General features: G+C 40.3%; 1 protein-coding gene across 1 annotated transcript in view; it reads left to right on the top strand.

Moving 5' to 3' along the window:
* LOC126175013 (serine/threonine-protein kinase RIO1) overlaps positions 1 to 16,567 on the top strand; it is a 121,153-nt gene that overhangs the window by 27,212 nt on the left and 77,374 nt on the right. The window contains exons 3-4 of the mRNA XM_049921500.1: positions 6,101 to 6,317; positions 6,627 to 6,875. Of these exons, the coding sequence (XP_049777457.1) occupies positions 6,101 to 6,317; positions 6,627 to 6,875 (466 nt within the window). The remainder of the gene's footprint in view (positions 1 to 6,100; positions 6,318 to 6,626; positions 6,876 to 16,567) is intronic.

The raw sequence follows: 16,567 nt of genomic DNA, 5'->3' as shown, positions 1-16,567 counted from the left end.
CAGGTAAGCTACTACAAACAGCATAGAGAACGCATTATTGTGGCCAAGATAGACACGAAGCCCACACCTACTACACTAGTACAAGTTTATATGCCAACTAGCTCTGCAGATGACAAAGAAATTGAAGAAATGTGTGATGAGATAAAAGAAATTATTCAGGTAGTGAAGGGAGACGAAAATTTAATAGTCATGGGTGACTGGAATTCGTCAGTAGGAAAAGGGAGAGAAGGAAACATAGTAGGTGAATATGGATTGGGGGAAAGAAATGAAAGAGGAAGCCGCCTTGTAGAATTTTGCACAGAGCATAACTTAATCATAGCTAACACTTGGTTCAAGAATCATAAAAGAAGGTTGTATACCTGGAAGAATCCTGGAGATACTAAAAGGTATCAGATAGATTATATAATGGTAAGACAGAGATTTAGGAACCAGGTTTTAAATTGTAAGACATTTCCAGGGGCAGATGTGGATTCTGACCACAATCTATTGGTTATGAACTGCAGATTGAAACTGAAGAAACTGCAAAAAGGTGGGAATTTAAGGAGATGGGACCTGGATAAACTGAAAGAACCAGAGGTTGTACAGAGTTTCAGGGAGAGCATAAGGGAACAATTGACAGAAATGGGGGAAAGAAATACACTAGAAGAAGAATGGGTAGCTCTGAGGGATGAAGTAGTGAAGGCAGCAGAAGGTCAAGTAGGTAAAAAGACGAGGGCTAATAGAAATCCTTGGGTAACAGAAGAAATATTGAATTTAATTGATGAAAGGAGAAAATATAAAAATGCAGTAAATGAAGCAGGCAAAAAGGAATACAAACGTCTCAAAAATGAGATCGACAGGAAGTGCAAAATGGCTAAGCAGGGATGGCTAGAGGACAAATGTAAGGATGTAGAGGCTTGTCTCACTAGGGGTAAGATAGATACTGCCTACAGGAAAATTAAAGAGACCTTTGGAGAGAAGAGAACCACTTGTATGAATATCAAGAGCTCAGATGGCAACCCAGTTCTAGGCAAAGAATGGAAGGCAGAAAGGTGGAAGGAGTATATAGAGGGTTTATACAAGGGCGATTTACTTTAGGACAATATTATGGAAATGGAAGAGGATGTAGATGAAGATGAAATGGGAGATAAGATACTGCGTGAAGAGTTTGACAGAGCACTGAAAGACCTGAGTCGAAACAAGGCCCCGGGAGTAGACAACATTCCATTAGAACTACTGATGGCCTTGGGAGAGGCAGTCATGACAAAACTCTACCATCTGTTGAGGAAGATGTATGAGACAGGCGAAATACCCACAGACTTCAAGAAGAATATAATAATTCCAATCCCAAAGAAAGCAGGTGTTGACAGATGTGAAAATTACCGAACTATCAGTTTAATAAGTCACAGCTGCAAAATACTAACACGAATTCTTTACAGACAAATGGAAAAACTGGTAGAAGCGGACCTCGGGGAAGATCAGTTTGGATTCCGTAGAAATATTGGAACACGTGAGGCAATACTAACCTTAAGACTTATCTTAGAAGAAAGATTCAGAAAAGGCCAACCTACGTTTCTAGCATTTGTAGACTTAGAGAAAGCTTTTGACAACGTTAACTGGAATACTCTCTTTCAACTTCTGAAGGTGGCAGGGGTAAAATACAGGGAGCGAAAGGCTATTTACAATTTGTACAGAAACCAGATGGCAGTTATAAGAGTCGAGGGGCATGAAAGGGAAGCAGTGGTTGGGAAAGGAGTGAGACAGGGTTGTAGCCTCTCCCCGATGTTATTCAATCTGTATATTGAGCAAGCAGTAAAGGAAACAAAAGAAAAATTCGGAGTAGGTATTAAAATTCATGGACAAGAAGTAAAAACTTTGAGGTTCGCCGATGACATTGTAATTCTGTCAGAGACAGCAAAGGACTTGGAAGAGTAGTTGAACGGAATGGACAGTGTCTTGAAAGGAGGATATAAGATGAACATCAACAAAAGCAAAACGAGGATAATGGAATGTAGTCAAATTAAATCGGGTGATGCTGAGGGGATTAGATTAGGAAATGAGACACTTAAAGTAGTAAAGGAGTTTTGCTATTTAGGGAGTAAAATAACTGATGATGGTCGAAGTAGAGAGGATATAAAATGTAGACTGGCAATGGCAAGGAAAGCGTTTCTGAAGAAGAGAAATTTGTTAACATCGAGTATAGATGTAAGTGTCAGGAAGTCGTTTCTGAATGTATTTGTATGGAGTGTAGCCATGTATGGAAGTGAAACATGGACGATAACCAGTTTGGACAAGAAGAGAATAGAAGCTTTCGAAATGTGGTGCTACAGAAGAATGCTGAAGATAAGGTGGGTAGATCACGTAACTAATGAGGAGGTATTGAATAGGATTGGGGAGAAGAGAAGTTTGTGGCACAACTTGACCAGAAGAAGGGATCGGTTGGTAGGACATGTTTTGAGGCATCAAGGGATCACAAATTTAGCATTGGAGGGCAGTGTGGAGGGTAAAAATCGTAGAGGGAGACCAAGAGATCAATACACTAAGCAGATTCAGAAGGATGTAGGTTGCGGTAGGTACTGGGAGATGAAGAAGCTTGCACAGGATAGAGTAGCATGGAGAGCTGCATCAAACCAGTCTCAGGACTGAAGACCACAACAACAACAAGTCTTTGAAAGCTCAGCTCTGTTAAGCTCTTCACACTAATACTGGATCCCATGTCTTCCATATCAACTTCCATTTCTTTTTCCGCCATGCCATGAGATGGTTCTTCCCTCTCATAAAGGCATTAAGTGCACTCTTTCCACCTATACCCTCTCACCATTATCTATGGTGACAGCGTATAGATGGAAATTCCCATTGCACTTACGATGTTGATGCCTTTGCTTCACTGAAGATTTTTTTCTGTATGCTGAGTCACTCCTGACGACCATTCCCTCCCTCCTCCCTGCCCGCTGCCCCGGACCTATATTTGTCTTCCAGCTTTTGTGATTGCCTTTTTTTTTTAGAGGTGTTCATTCCTCTTCAAAATAACTGTCTGTTGTGGTATTAGTATAGCAGTGTCTGCTGTCTTAGAGAACTTCAAACACACCACCTCATTCCACAGTATTGTACCTAAATATCCTATTCCTTTGCAAGCTGATCCGTCTTCACTTAATTTAATCTTTATCTTTTCTAAATAGTGATCAGAGTCTGTATATGCTTTTGGGTGTGTCTTACAATCCACTGTGGTATATTTGAATCTGCCTGACCATGATGTAAGCCTGCTGGAATTGTCCTGTCTCCTCACAGGCCTTTCCCAAATATACCATTGATTGTGAGTGTTGTACAATGTATTCACTATCGCTAGCTGTAATTTATAGCAAAATTCTCTCTCTCTCTCTCTCTCTCTCTCTCTCTCTCTCTCTAATTTCTGCTACTGAGTTCATGTTCTCCCATTAATTATTATATTTTCCTCTCTCTTTAAGTAATGAATTACACAATTGGTATTGTCATGTACTTCACCTGCCTGTTAATCTTGTGCTTATTACACCAGCTTGTAAACCTGAATTGTTGTTGGTGCTAGTTTCCTTATATTTTGAAGAGAATAGTGCTATCTCTGACCTTTTCACAGTATATTCTCTCTGCTCTAACTGAATTGTACTCTCTCGCAGCTATTTTCTGCAGCTGTTAATATTACCCTGCATTTGTCTGACTAAAAATCCTTATTTTCTTTCCATATCACTTCACTGCCCTCCACTATATCTAGACTGATCCTTCAGATTTCCCCTTTCAGATTTTTGTTAACTTTTTAACCACAAATTGGACTTCAGATAGTGCATGCTCAGACTCCTAGAATAGGGCCATTTCATTGGTAATTCAGTCTTTTCTTCGTAATCATCTCCTTGCAAGTTCCCTCACAGAAATCTGGAACTTTTGCCAGTGGAGTGACCATAATGACAGTTTCTCAGTTGAAAGCCTCATGCCCCATGGATACACATTTTGTCATTAATGCTGCAGTTTCCATTGCCTTTTGCATCCTGAAGCCTTTGATAATTGCTGATCTTTCTGCTATTTAGGGGCAGTTTCCCACTCCAGGGTCAAGAGTATATTCATGGAAGGTTTGTGAATACCCACATTCAACTACCCTATTTGGCTTACTGTCTGATGACTCAAAACTTTTCTAGCCATAAATATCTTAAGCCGTGGTAATATGTAAGAGCATGCTATATACTACTGATATTTCATTGTTCTTTACTTAAAGTACCTGAGTTTGTAATCTAGCTTTCTTGTTTTTCATAAAGTTGGTTCAGAATACTTAATGATAATTGATAGTTATTGTTCTACCATTTGGTGGGTGACAAATTAATCACAATATTGTCACTTTTACCTTTTTTCTGCTTTCACTGCCCTTTTAATTTATGGTGTAAGTAATTGAACACATTTTGCACCCTCAGCAAAATATCGAAAAACAGAATCAGTTGTTTCATTTTGGAAATGGTCCACAAATTGCTGAGCTTTCGCATTTCATATTTGCTTTTGATCAGAATTCAACAAATGCAATGCCCATTTTGCACAAAACTTCCTCATAGTTGATTCTTCACATGAACTGTAGCATATTTGTTATTTTGAAATGTCTGGCAGCCTCTGTTTTGTAAACATTTATTCCTGTTCGTGCAGTTCCAAATTGTGCTCATGTTTGTTTCGTATAGTTGAAATTTTGGAAGTCCTTTGTGTGAGTCATATCAAAATAAGCATGGACTTGTTTTAATTCAGCTTTTCCTGGCACAAAATACTTTGACCATAGATGTTAGCCACTCAACTTCCACATTAATTACCTCTTTCCCGTTACAAAAGAAAACTGGGTTATTAAAATAATTTTAGAGAAGAATTAAATTTCTCATCTACTGTCCTCAGTAAACTTCCTTCTCCTTGTTCATTCTGTAAATTCTCTCTCAATAGTGTGACACTGTTAGCATTTATAATTCTATAAAACAGTACTTTTTTCTTCTTTGCTAAGACTGGTTGATGGGGATGCACAAGTGGTTCCATTTAACCACCTTATACAGTAAACGCTTTTTGATTAAAGGAGATGACTCGCTGAAAAGCAGAAGTATTTAGTTGTTATTATGCATACAGAAGGAAGGAAAACTTGCTAGCTTTCAGATTTATACTTTAATGAGCTTGAGAGAACTTTTGTACCATATGTAGTCAGTGAACTGTTTATTATGGGATGTACATTTACTTCATGAAATTCAGTTGGATTTATAAATGAATTGCCATCTGCTGTTGGCCTTGCCTATCCACTGTCTTTGGGAATGTAACGGGAGGGGGGACACCAAACCTGACAGCAGTAGTGTTAGTGCCCATGATTAGTACTGTAAAATGAAATCATAGAATGAGGCCGTAACTCTTCTGTGAGTAGACACGAAAGTCGTCTTCAGAAAACAAGATGAATGTATATCAGTCTGTGACATTAGGTCCAGGTTGGTAGACACAAATCAATCCCAAATGCTGGTGGACACGCATCAATCCCAAATAATCTTGGAAATTGTTGATGTACTGAACACATTTGATTATAACCATGTGAAGTGTGTGCCAGGAAAAACAGTGGTGTATTTTGGAAGATAGAAATATGGACAATTGTGAAAGTGGAGAATAATACAGGTTATGGAAGTGTCATAGAAGAACATGTTAATGCAAGGAAATGGACAATAAATTAATTGTGCTCCAGAGACACAAGTTCACAAGAAATCACTTAAATGAAGGTGCTGAACCAGTATCTGGCATAATGCTAATAACTAGAAAACATAGGTGAGCTCATAACTGCTCGGATGTGAATGTCACATATATGCCGATCACTGTGTGTGATTTGTTGCATTACGCGTCTTCAATTTTTTTTTTTTTTTTTTTTTTACTTACATTTGTGTGTGGTTTTTTTTTCCCCCTCCACTGTAAGGGTTGAAATGAAGTGATCACATTTTCTCTATAATTTTGAGCTGTTGTTAAATTGATTTAAAAAATCTTATATTTATTTTAGTTTTATGTATTTTAAAAAAGGTGTTTAGTTACAAAAAGCACCTACACAATGTTAGTCACTTATATATATTTAGATACGTTTAATAACTGTAAATTCAATTTCCAGCATGTAATCAGAAGAATAAAGAACACTCAGTCAGTACTTACCTAGATTCCAATTATGAAGTAAATGCAGGAGGAAAAACAATTGATTATCAACCACAGGATAAACTGTTCAACAAGTTTTTAAATAAAATAAACGTTGAAAGATATGAAGGGCCAGCACTACCATCACATGCTTTAAATCATTTAATAGAAAGCAATAGAAAACTGGATTCTGACAGGTTAGTGCTTATAATTAATGTCTTGAAGCATTTTTTTATTTTCAAAATAGGGTTTTGAAATATTGACACTGAAATTTTCGGTTTCATTGAGTAACTTAATCGATAGTGACATAATTACTAGTGTGATGTAGAATTAGTTGGTGACCAATTTCATGCTGCCCCTGTATAGTGCATATATACATAATTTCTATAATAAAAAGAAATTTTTCATTTTAGAACTTTTGTGACAGTTATTGCAATTGGGTAATTTTTTTAGAATAATATAAACGCACTCACTGGTAATCGTCAATCATCATTTTTGTTTTAAAGGATACGTACCAAAGATAAACATGACAGAGCAACAGCAGAACAGGTTATGGATCCCAGGACACGGATGATACTTTTCAAACTGCTTAGTAGAGAAGTCATCTCTGAAATAAATGGCTGTATTTCTACTGGCAAAGAAGCTAATGTGTATCACGCTACCTCAAAATCTGGGAAGGATTACGCGATCAAGATTTATAAAACCTCAATACTTGTATTTAAAGACAGGGATAAATATGTTACTGGAGAATTCAGGTATGTGGAAAATAAAGTTTGACCTGGCCATTGTTCAGATACTAATATCATTGTATTATCTTGATGATTATTATTATTGGCTTCACATTGTAAATTAGGTTGAAGGGTTAATATTTGTTCTAACTAGAATTGTAATGTGTGGCTGTAAATTAATTTTTACACAGTTTGAACATTAAGACCTAAAATTGAATTACAAGCAATTTGAACATTTTGTGTGCCACAACCATTAGTGTAACAAGTAAGCATTATAATCCATCAGCTACTTTACACAGTTTACAATAATGTCAAAAGCAGCATCAAATATTAGCTATGATATAATATTTTCATGGGTCCGTGATGAGCAGTGCCTTTCAGATTGCTTCACTGATAAGATTCTAAAAAATTCAACTGTATGTGACCTGTCTGGAGTGCCAGTATTTTTCGATGATAAAGTAGATAATTGTCAGCTGGAGAAGCCACTCAGCTTTGATGGAAATGTATCAGAACTTAATGAAACATCAAGCAATGACAAGGGTGGGGAGACCTTTGCCCTACCTGTGGGCCTTTAGTACCTTTAGTTCTGGCATTTGATGACAAATCAAACACAACAGACCAACAGTTACTTCTGCCACAACAATAAAGTCAGAGACATTCTGGATTTCACAGAAGTATGTTGCAGTCAGGGAAATATCAGCTTCTTTGTTTCATGCTTTCTTTGCCAATAGATTGTGTGGCCTTCTTCCGACAAATCTCGCAAACCTGTGTTGGATGCTCTTTCATCTTGGCTGCAAGAATATTATCAGGAAAGTGTTGTCATACAAGCCAGTTGCTGATAGTTGCACTAGTAATAGTTTCTTGAGCCATTTTGTGCCTTCCTGGAAGAGTCCTTCGCCATTTATTTCAGACTGTTCCCATACCTTTCAACACTGTGTCATTCAAGCAGCACAGAAGCTCAATCAGTCAAGACAGTAGAGGGTGGTAACTGTCAAAGGATAGGTTACAAGTCATCCATACATTCTTCTCATATGGATCCAGTCCAGTTTTCGAACAATAGGTAGCTTACGCATTGTGAAGCATCACAGCCTGAGATATACTTGGGTGCACTCCTTTGAACAAAATTTCGTGGCCCAGTTGTGCTTGGGCTGGGTCGCCAAAGTAATTTGCTGCTAAATCATAACAACACTCGGCTATTAAGTTCTTAATTGCGCTTTTAGTCAAACAAGTGAATGCGTTGTCATACCATGTGCCACTAAAGTATTTACATACTAATCGAATTGACTACTCGAATTTCTAATCCAACAAAATGTGAAACATTTTCAAAGTATTGACTGTAAGTTAGTGAATTGTTTTTTCCATGATGGACTTTTGATATGTAGTTTGCAGTGCCTCCTTCCTATGGCAAACTCTGCCCCTTTGGCACCACTGCTTTAATGAGGGAGTGTTTAAATATAGGAACCCCCCCCCCCCCCCCCGTCTCCTCTTAGCATTGTAGTACAACACTAGTCTCCTTCATGGAAAAATTAAGTCAGTTCTTACCTCACTGGCTAACAAATTCATCTTCTTCTTTTGACCTACTATGAAAAGATATATATTTGAACATTTTTTGTGAATTTATATTCATTGCAGTCTTCTGCCTTACATGGCTTTCAGAACAGAAAATTTTGGATGGACTGTAGTTTAATACCTACTTAATCAATTTTGCTGTGCTTAAGGTCTTATTACATTGAGTCACATATGTCAAAATGAAGTGATGTGTCTATGATTGTATTGACTATATGTCATACAGTGTTCACTCTGTTTATGCTAGACATTTTCCATGGAATACTAAAGGAGTTTTGCTATTTGGGGAGCAAAGTAACTGATGATGGTCGAAGTAGAGAGGATATAAAATGTAGACTGGCAATGGCAAGGAAAGCATTTCTCAAGAAGAGAAATTTGTTAACATCGAGTATAGATTTAAGTGTCAGGAAGTCGTTTCTGAAAGTATTTGTATGGAGTGTAGCCATGTATGGAAGTGAAACATGGACGATAAATAGTTTGTACAAGAAGAGAATAGAAGCTTTCGAAATGTAGTGCTACAGAAGAATGCTTAAGATTAGATGGGTAGATCACATAACTAATGAGGAATTACTGAATAGGATTGGGGAGAAGAGAAGTTTGTGGCACAACTTGACTAGAAGAAGGGATCGGTTGGTAGGAGATGTTCTGAGGCATCAAGGGATCACCAATTTAGTATTGGAGGGCAGCGTGGAGGGTAAAAATCGTAGAGGGAGACCAAGAGATGAATACACTAAACAGATTTAGAAGGATGTAGGTTGCAGTAGGTACTGGGAGATGAAGAAGCTTGCACAGGATAGAGTAGCATGGAGGGCTGCATCAAACCAGTCTTAGGACTGAAGACCACAACAACAACACTCTACAACAATTAAGTGACCAGCAGAAACAGATGCTGAGGACCAGACACAGTTGCCAAATGTGATAACTCATCTGTGAAGATTTTGGGGAAAAAAATTTGGGAGGGAATTTGTACTACTGGTATATCAGGAAGTGAAATAAATTTTGATTGCACTTTGATTAGACACACATTGCTTTATAAAGGTAAGTTAGTCAAGATATAGTGGAGATCTTGAGTCTGATAGGCACAAGAAAAAGACAGTCACAAAGGCTTTCGGCCAACAAGGCCTTTGTCAAAACAGATGACACACACACACACACACACACACACACACGACCAGTCTCTGGCAACTGAAGCCACAGTCCATCCTGGATTTTCTATTGGTCCAGTTCGTCAAGAGCTGGTCAGGACTTGCCCCAGTTTATTATAATCAAAGATATATACAGGATGCTCCTTGGAAACAGTGCAAGCTAACTTAATTCCATATTCCTAAGCACGTCCCTCTGCGGGTTAGAATAGCCCTGAGGTATTCCTGCCTGTCGTAAGACGCGACTAAATAGTCTCTCACTTTTCGGCCTTTATGTGATGATCCCCTGTAGGGTTTGACCTCCATTTTTCAAAATTATCCCGAAGAGCGATCCAATTGGGGAAAGGCTCCTTACATGGTGCATCATGTCCATCATGCGCTGAGACCTATCACATCGTTTGTTGACATGGATCTGCACTTCTACTCATTCTCCAGCTGTTGGGTGAGGTCACATTGCTGGGTGCATATTTTTTTATCAACTGTGCAGTATCATTTTCTATTCTGATGATGATAATGGACTTGTATGCTTGGTTGCACCTGATATCCAGCACCACAGTGAAACCTGTAACACCCCATTTACAGAGTGGGAGCTCCTCAGTACCCTTGCACATTGCCCCGACACAACTCCTGGGCCAGATCGGATCCACAGTCAGATATTTAAACATATCTCATCTGACTACAAGCAGCATCTCATCATCTTCAACCAGATCTGGTGCAATGGTGTATTTCTATCTCACTGGTGGGAGAGCACCGTCATACCAGCACTCAAACCCGGCAAAGACCCACTTGATGTGGATAGCTATCAACCCATCAGCCTCGCCAATGTTCTTCGTAAGCTGCGGGAATGTATGGTGTGTCAGTGTTTGGGTTGGGTCCTGAAGTCACGTGACCTACTGGCTCCATGTCAGGTGTCAGGGCAGCTTCCGCCAGGGTCGCTCTACCACTGATAATCTTGTGTCACTCGAGTCTGCCATCTGAACAGCCTTTTCCAGACACCAACACCTGGTTGCTGTCTCTTTTGATTTACGAAAAGCGTATGACACCACCTGGCGACATCATGTCCTTGCCACGTTATATGAGTGGGTTCTCCGAGGCCCGCTCCTGATTCTTAGCCAAAATTTCCTGTCTCCTTTGTTGCCTCCCATAGTTCCCCCCCCATATCCAGGAAAATGGGGTCCCACAGGGCACTGTATTGAGTGTCTCTCTATTTTTAGTAGCCATTAATGGGATAGCGGCAGCCATAGGCCCATCTGTCTCACCTTCTCTTTATGCAGACAGCTTTTGCATTTTGTACTGCTCCACCAGTACTGGTGTTGCTGAGTGGCACCTACAGGAAGCCATCCACAAGGCGCAGTCATGGGCTCTAGCCCATGGTTTTCAGTTTTTTACCTCAAAAAGTCATGTGGTCTGCACTTCTGTTGGCATCGTACTGTTAATCCAGAACCAGAACTTTACCTTAATGATGATCCACTCACTGTAGTGGAGAGATATCGATTCTTAGGACTGGTTTTTGATGCCCAATTGACTTGGTTTCCTCACTTTCGTCAGCTTAAGTGGAAGATCTGGTAGCACCTCAATGCTCTCCACTGCCTAAGCAACACCATCTGGGGTGCAGATCGCTCTAAGCTGCAGCAGCTCTACAGAGCTTTTGTTCAATCCCGCCTTGACTATGGGAATCTGGTTTATGGTTTGGGGGCGCCCTTAGCATTGCATTTACTTGACCCAGTGCACCATTGTGGTGTTCGCCTAGCGACAGGAGCTTTTCGGACAAGTCCGGTGCCAAGCGTCCTGGTGAAGGGCGGAGTCCCTCCATTGCTGGTTAAGCATGCACAACTGCTGGCCAGTTACGTTGCACACGTTTGTAGTTCCCTGCACATCCAAATTACCATCTCCTTTACCCATCCACGGCGGTTCATCTCCCACATCAGCGGCCCAGGTCAGGGCTTCCAATTTCAGTTAGTGTCCAATCCCATCTTTCCGAACTGGAGTCCTTGCCTTTACCACCTCTGCTTGAGGTCCATTCATCTTCACCTCCATGATGTACACCTAGACTGCGGCTTCACCTGGACCTTTCACAAGGCCCTAAGAACTCAGTTAACTCTGTGGCTCTGCTGTTTCTTCCTCTTGATTCTTGATATGTACTGTGGCCACTAAGTGGTTTACACTGACAGCTTGATGGCTGATGGTCACGTCGACTTCGCATATGTCCATGGAGGACCTATTGAACAGCATTCCTTGCCCAATGGCTGTAGTGTTTTCACTGCTGAGCTGGTTGCTGTATCTCGTACTCTTGAGCACATCCGTTCATGCCCTGGGGAGTCGTTTCTTCTGTGTACTGACTCCTTGAGCAGCCTACAAGCTATCGACCAGTGCTACCCTCGTCATCCTTTGGTAGTGACCATCCAGGAGTCCATCTATGCCCTGGAACAGTCCGGTCGTTCAGTGGTGTTAGTCTGGGCCCCAGGTCACGTTGGAATCTCAGGCAACGAGCCTGCCGACAGGCTGGCTCAAAATGGTTCAAATGGCTCTGAGCACTATTAGACTTAACAGACAGGCTGGCCAAACAGGCTATGTGGAAACCACTTGTGGAGATCAGTACTACGCCACAAGGTTTTGTGGCTTTGAGAAACGAAATGGCATAACCTCAGCATGCACAACAAACTGCATGCCATTAAGGAGACCATGAATGTGTGGTAGTCCTCCATGCAGGCCTCTCGCAGGGACTCTGTAGTTATCTGCCGGCTCTGCATTGGCCACACGTGGGTGAGACATGGCCACGTCCTGCGCCGTGATGACCCACCTTAGTGCTGGTGTGGCACCTGGTTGACAGTGGCCCTTATTCTGATGCACTGTCCCACTTTGACTGCCCTGCGACTGACTCTTCAGTTACCGGCCTCGTTGCCGTTAATTTTATCCGACAATGCCTCATCAGCTAATTTAGTTTTAAGTTTTATACGCGATGGTGGGTTTTATCATTCTGTATAAGTGTTAGTGCATGTCCTTTGTCCCCCCCTCACACACACACACACACACACACACACACACACACACTTTAAAAAAAAAACCAAAGCAAGTCCAGTCAACACCATATTGAAGTTCTGCATATGAAAAATACCTTAGTTAAACTGGTAGCACACCTGCTGCAGACTACACAGCTCACATCACAAGACTCACCTAAGCCTGGACTGTCTTATGGCCCATCCACACACACTCATCCATGCGCACGAATGTGTGTGCACACCACATCTGCACAGTCAGATTGTTGCGTGTAAACAGAAGATTTTCACAGACGAGATGTGTGCAAACTCGTAAGTTATAGTTGGAAATTTGAGTGAAATTCTTGAAATCTGTGGGTTCAGGTCACATCTGCGCAGACAAATTACAGCATGTGGACATGAGATCACTAAAAATGTCACTAATAGGTGTTGCAGTCAGCTGTTCCTTCACTCGTGTGTTTCTCATCTGTGTGTGCAGAGTGAATTTTAAAATGGCAGTCACATATCAGTGTTCTAGATACTGGTAGTTCATTGGCAACTTTATTGAAATGTGTAGGAGCCATGCATGTTTATGGAAAATTTAAAACAGCAAAAGGGATAAGAAGGTAGCTGCTTATGATTCTTTAACAGAAAATTATGAGCAGTTGATTATACAGCAAACAGGCAAACATTACATAATAAAAAAAAAGGAAAAATTCATGGTAGAATGCTTACTGCAAAGAGCAAAGCAAAGTAACAAAATCTGTTCAATCTGGTGCCATGGCATTGCTAACATACTTTCACTCAGTACTACCATAATGTACTGTGAGTTGTGACAGTGTAGCCAAAAAAGTAGGCCCTATTTGTCCTAAAGAAGAGTTCTGACAGAATATTTTGTTAACCTGACAATGGAAGATCTTGAAACAGTGCCTTCAGGGACATAGTTATTATTACACTACTTTTACTTCCTAATATAATATGTGGTTCATAACGAGAGTGATTTAGAGGTGAACTTCAGAACCTTCTACCACAATATTACATGTAAAATTTTCCAGATCTATTATTATGAATTTTTGTCAAGAGTTCAGAATGGAATTTTATACACTGGTGTAAAAGTTGCTGCTAGATGTCAGGCAGGGACTTGAGAATCTCAGCTAGCTCATTGACCACGCATATTACTTCTAAGAATACACTGTGTCTCACACACTTCTAAAATGGTAGAACTAGGCGTGCGATCTGTAACTTGTCAGAATCGAGGTACAGTACTTTAATTGACATCATAAAATCATCATTCAGGACTTCATAAGTAGCTCAGTGTGTTGGGTATGATTTCACACAATGCTTGTTTCAAAATTGCAGTATCAAATTCTGGACATTTGTAGCTCCAATTGCCAGGAATCTCATTGCCTTTGCCAGCCGAGGTGGCCGAGTGGTTCTAGGTGCTACAGTCTGGAACTGCGCAACCACTACGGTCGCAGGTTCAAATCCTGCCTTGGGCATGGATGTTAGGTTAGTTAGGTTTAAGTAGTTCTAAGTCTAGGGGACAGATGACCTCAGAAGTTAAGTCCCATAGTGCTCAGAGCCATTTGAGCCGATTTCATTGCCATCGGCCACTCATATGGAGAATTCGCTCTTCTCCAACAAATTTTTTTCGACATTATACTAAGAGTTATAAGCATCAAACATTTCTAAATTCACTCTCAAATAATTACACCTGTCCTCAAGTTAGCTCTGCTGCTCATGAAGTAAACATATGTTTGAAAATTGGCTTTGCCGAAGCAGCCACTATGTAGACCATTTTGATCTGTCTTCATGTTTCTGGCATTTTGTTCACTTATTTTATTGCAACACAAGTTGCAAACACAGACCGTAATTGAATTTTCTCCATTTTTGAAAAATGAAATAACCTTCAAGGTTACTGCGTAAGGGTGTAGTCGCTTGGCACTGAAATTTCGTTTCTTCACAAACAGTTGGAGGGCGAACAGTAGATTGGAACTTGGGTCACACAAATATTTGTGGTGATCAGTTGCATGCACAGGCATTTGCATATGCCTGATTGTGGTCTGGTCCCATCAAGAGGATGCTTCAGATGACCAAGCACATGTTAGATAATGACAAGTGACACAACAGTGATCAATAGTAATGTTGCGCCAGCTGTTTAGTTTCTATACTGACATTGTGTAGCATCACTGCAAGATGCAGGTGGTGCACGGTCCAAAGGAACGGCCACCAGGAAAGGTGCCATGTGTCAGTGTATGAGGAAGTTGCTGTGAAAGGTCAAGGAAGGATGAGGCTGAATGGAAGATGCAAGAGTCACCATGGAACCAGGATCTGCGAGGGGCAGAGAAGCAGGTGGCTACTGACTGGGATAGTGGAGGTAAAGCTGATTTTGACAGCACCGCCAAAATCTGTAGCTGAAAGCTGTGGTAACTGTCACAGACTCCTGGCAAGTGGAGATGCATTCCATGGATCTAGGGAGGGTGGCATGAACTTACAAGCCCATACCAGAGTGCCCACCTGGAAGGGAGAGGCCTCAGTGATATCGTGTGTCAGCTGTGGGTTTGGCATGTCCCAAAGATTTTGGTGATAAGTGGCCAGATGCCACTCGGCTGGGCTGTGGCCTTCAGATAGGGTAGTCCTGTAAGTTGTTAAAAACCATATAACACATTACGTGCAGTGTTAGACATCATTTCCTTACAGATGACAGCTGCGGCTTGGTCCTTCATGGATGCAAGTCCATTTGCCAAGGGTTTGAACCCCAAATATGTCAAGGATGGTTAATGAAAAAACACTTGTGGATTGCATTTGAGTCTTTTATCTGCCAGCATTTAGAACAAGAGCTGAATATTGTGAAAGTGGTGGAGTCACACCAGTGATCAAAATAACATCAAGGCATATGGCACAGTTGGGAGTATTTGTAGCAAGAGATGACTAAATGCTGAAATACGGCATAAACTGAATAGATTCCAAAAGTTAATAAATTATGATAGTAAAGGCTATGTGAGGTATTTGGTGTGAGGTGAGCCTTTGATGCTGCATGCAAGGGGATTTGAAAATATGCTTCCCAGAGATCAATGAATAAATTACAAAGAGTTCATCTGAGTTTGGTAAGTGGTAAATTTCCATTTCCACCTGTGCATTGTTTGTTACCTTGAAATCACTGCAAAGTCACAGTATGCCATTGGGTTTGTGTGTTGTTCCCTGAGGTGTGGGCCATTAGCTGCGGACAATAGGCATTAACATGCCTCTGTGAGTGAGTCTGTCCAGCTCTGTTTTGAGGGCATCCTTTAGAGCTATGGACACAGAGCTAACTTTCAAAAAACTTGGAGTAGCAGTCAGTTTGAGTATCACCAGCTTTGAAATCAGGTGCCTTACATAATCTCATTGAGAAGATTTGAGCATGTCTATCACAGCAAGTCTTTCAGGCAGTGCAAGATACTTCAGATTGACATGGTGTGCATGTTTCATGAACCATAAATCCGAAAGTATGAAGATTATTCCAGAAATGAAGAGCTGAATATCATGAAAGTGGTGGAGTCACACCAGTGACCAAAACTTTGGAGTCAGCTATCTCAAGGAATTTCACTGGATAAGAGAATTCATTTGTGAGTGAGTGAAACTGAAAGATTTCCTTGCAAGGACACCTTGAAAGGCAAAATGTGAGCAGAATTGAATTGAAATAAAAGTTATTGGTATTTGGTTTTAAAATCTCTCCTCCCTTCTGAATTTTTGAAGACCAACAACAGTGTAATATATATCTGATTAGTACTTATCCTTTATCTGGTTTCTCACATTACTGCACCTCTATTTTTCAACATTTTTAGTACTCAGTTTTACATTAATCTTGATTTCTTCCTCTTGTGTTTATTATTATTATTATTATTATTATTATTATTATTATTATTATTATTATTATGTACTTAAAATATTTCTGTCCATTTAAGATAACAATCATCTTTCATTACATATGTGAGAACAGATATGTAGTTTCATCAATGACTGCACGTCCATGGAATGGAGTACTGAGGCCCACCTT

Source organism: Schistocerca cancellata, chromosome 3 (genome assembly GCF_023864275.1).
Source record: "Schistocerca cancellata isolate TAMUIC-IGC-003103 chromosome 3, iqSchCanc2.1, whole genome shotgun sequence".
NCBI lineage: Eukaryota > Metazoa > Arthropoda > Insecta > Orthoptera > Acrididae > Schistocerca > Schistocerca cancellata.
This window is presented reverse-complemented; position numbering and strand designations above follow the sequence as displayed.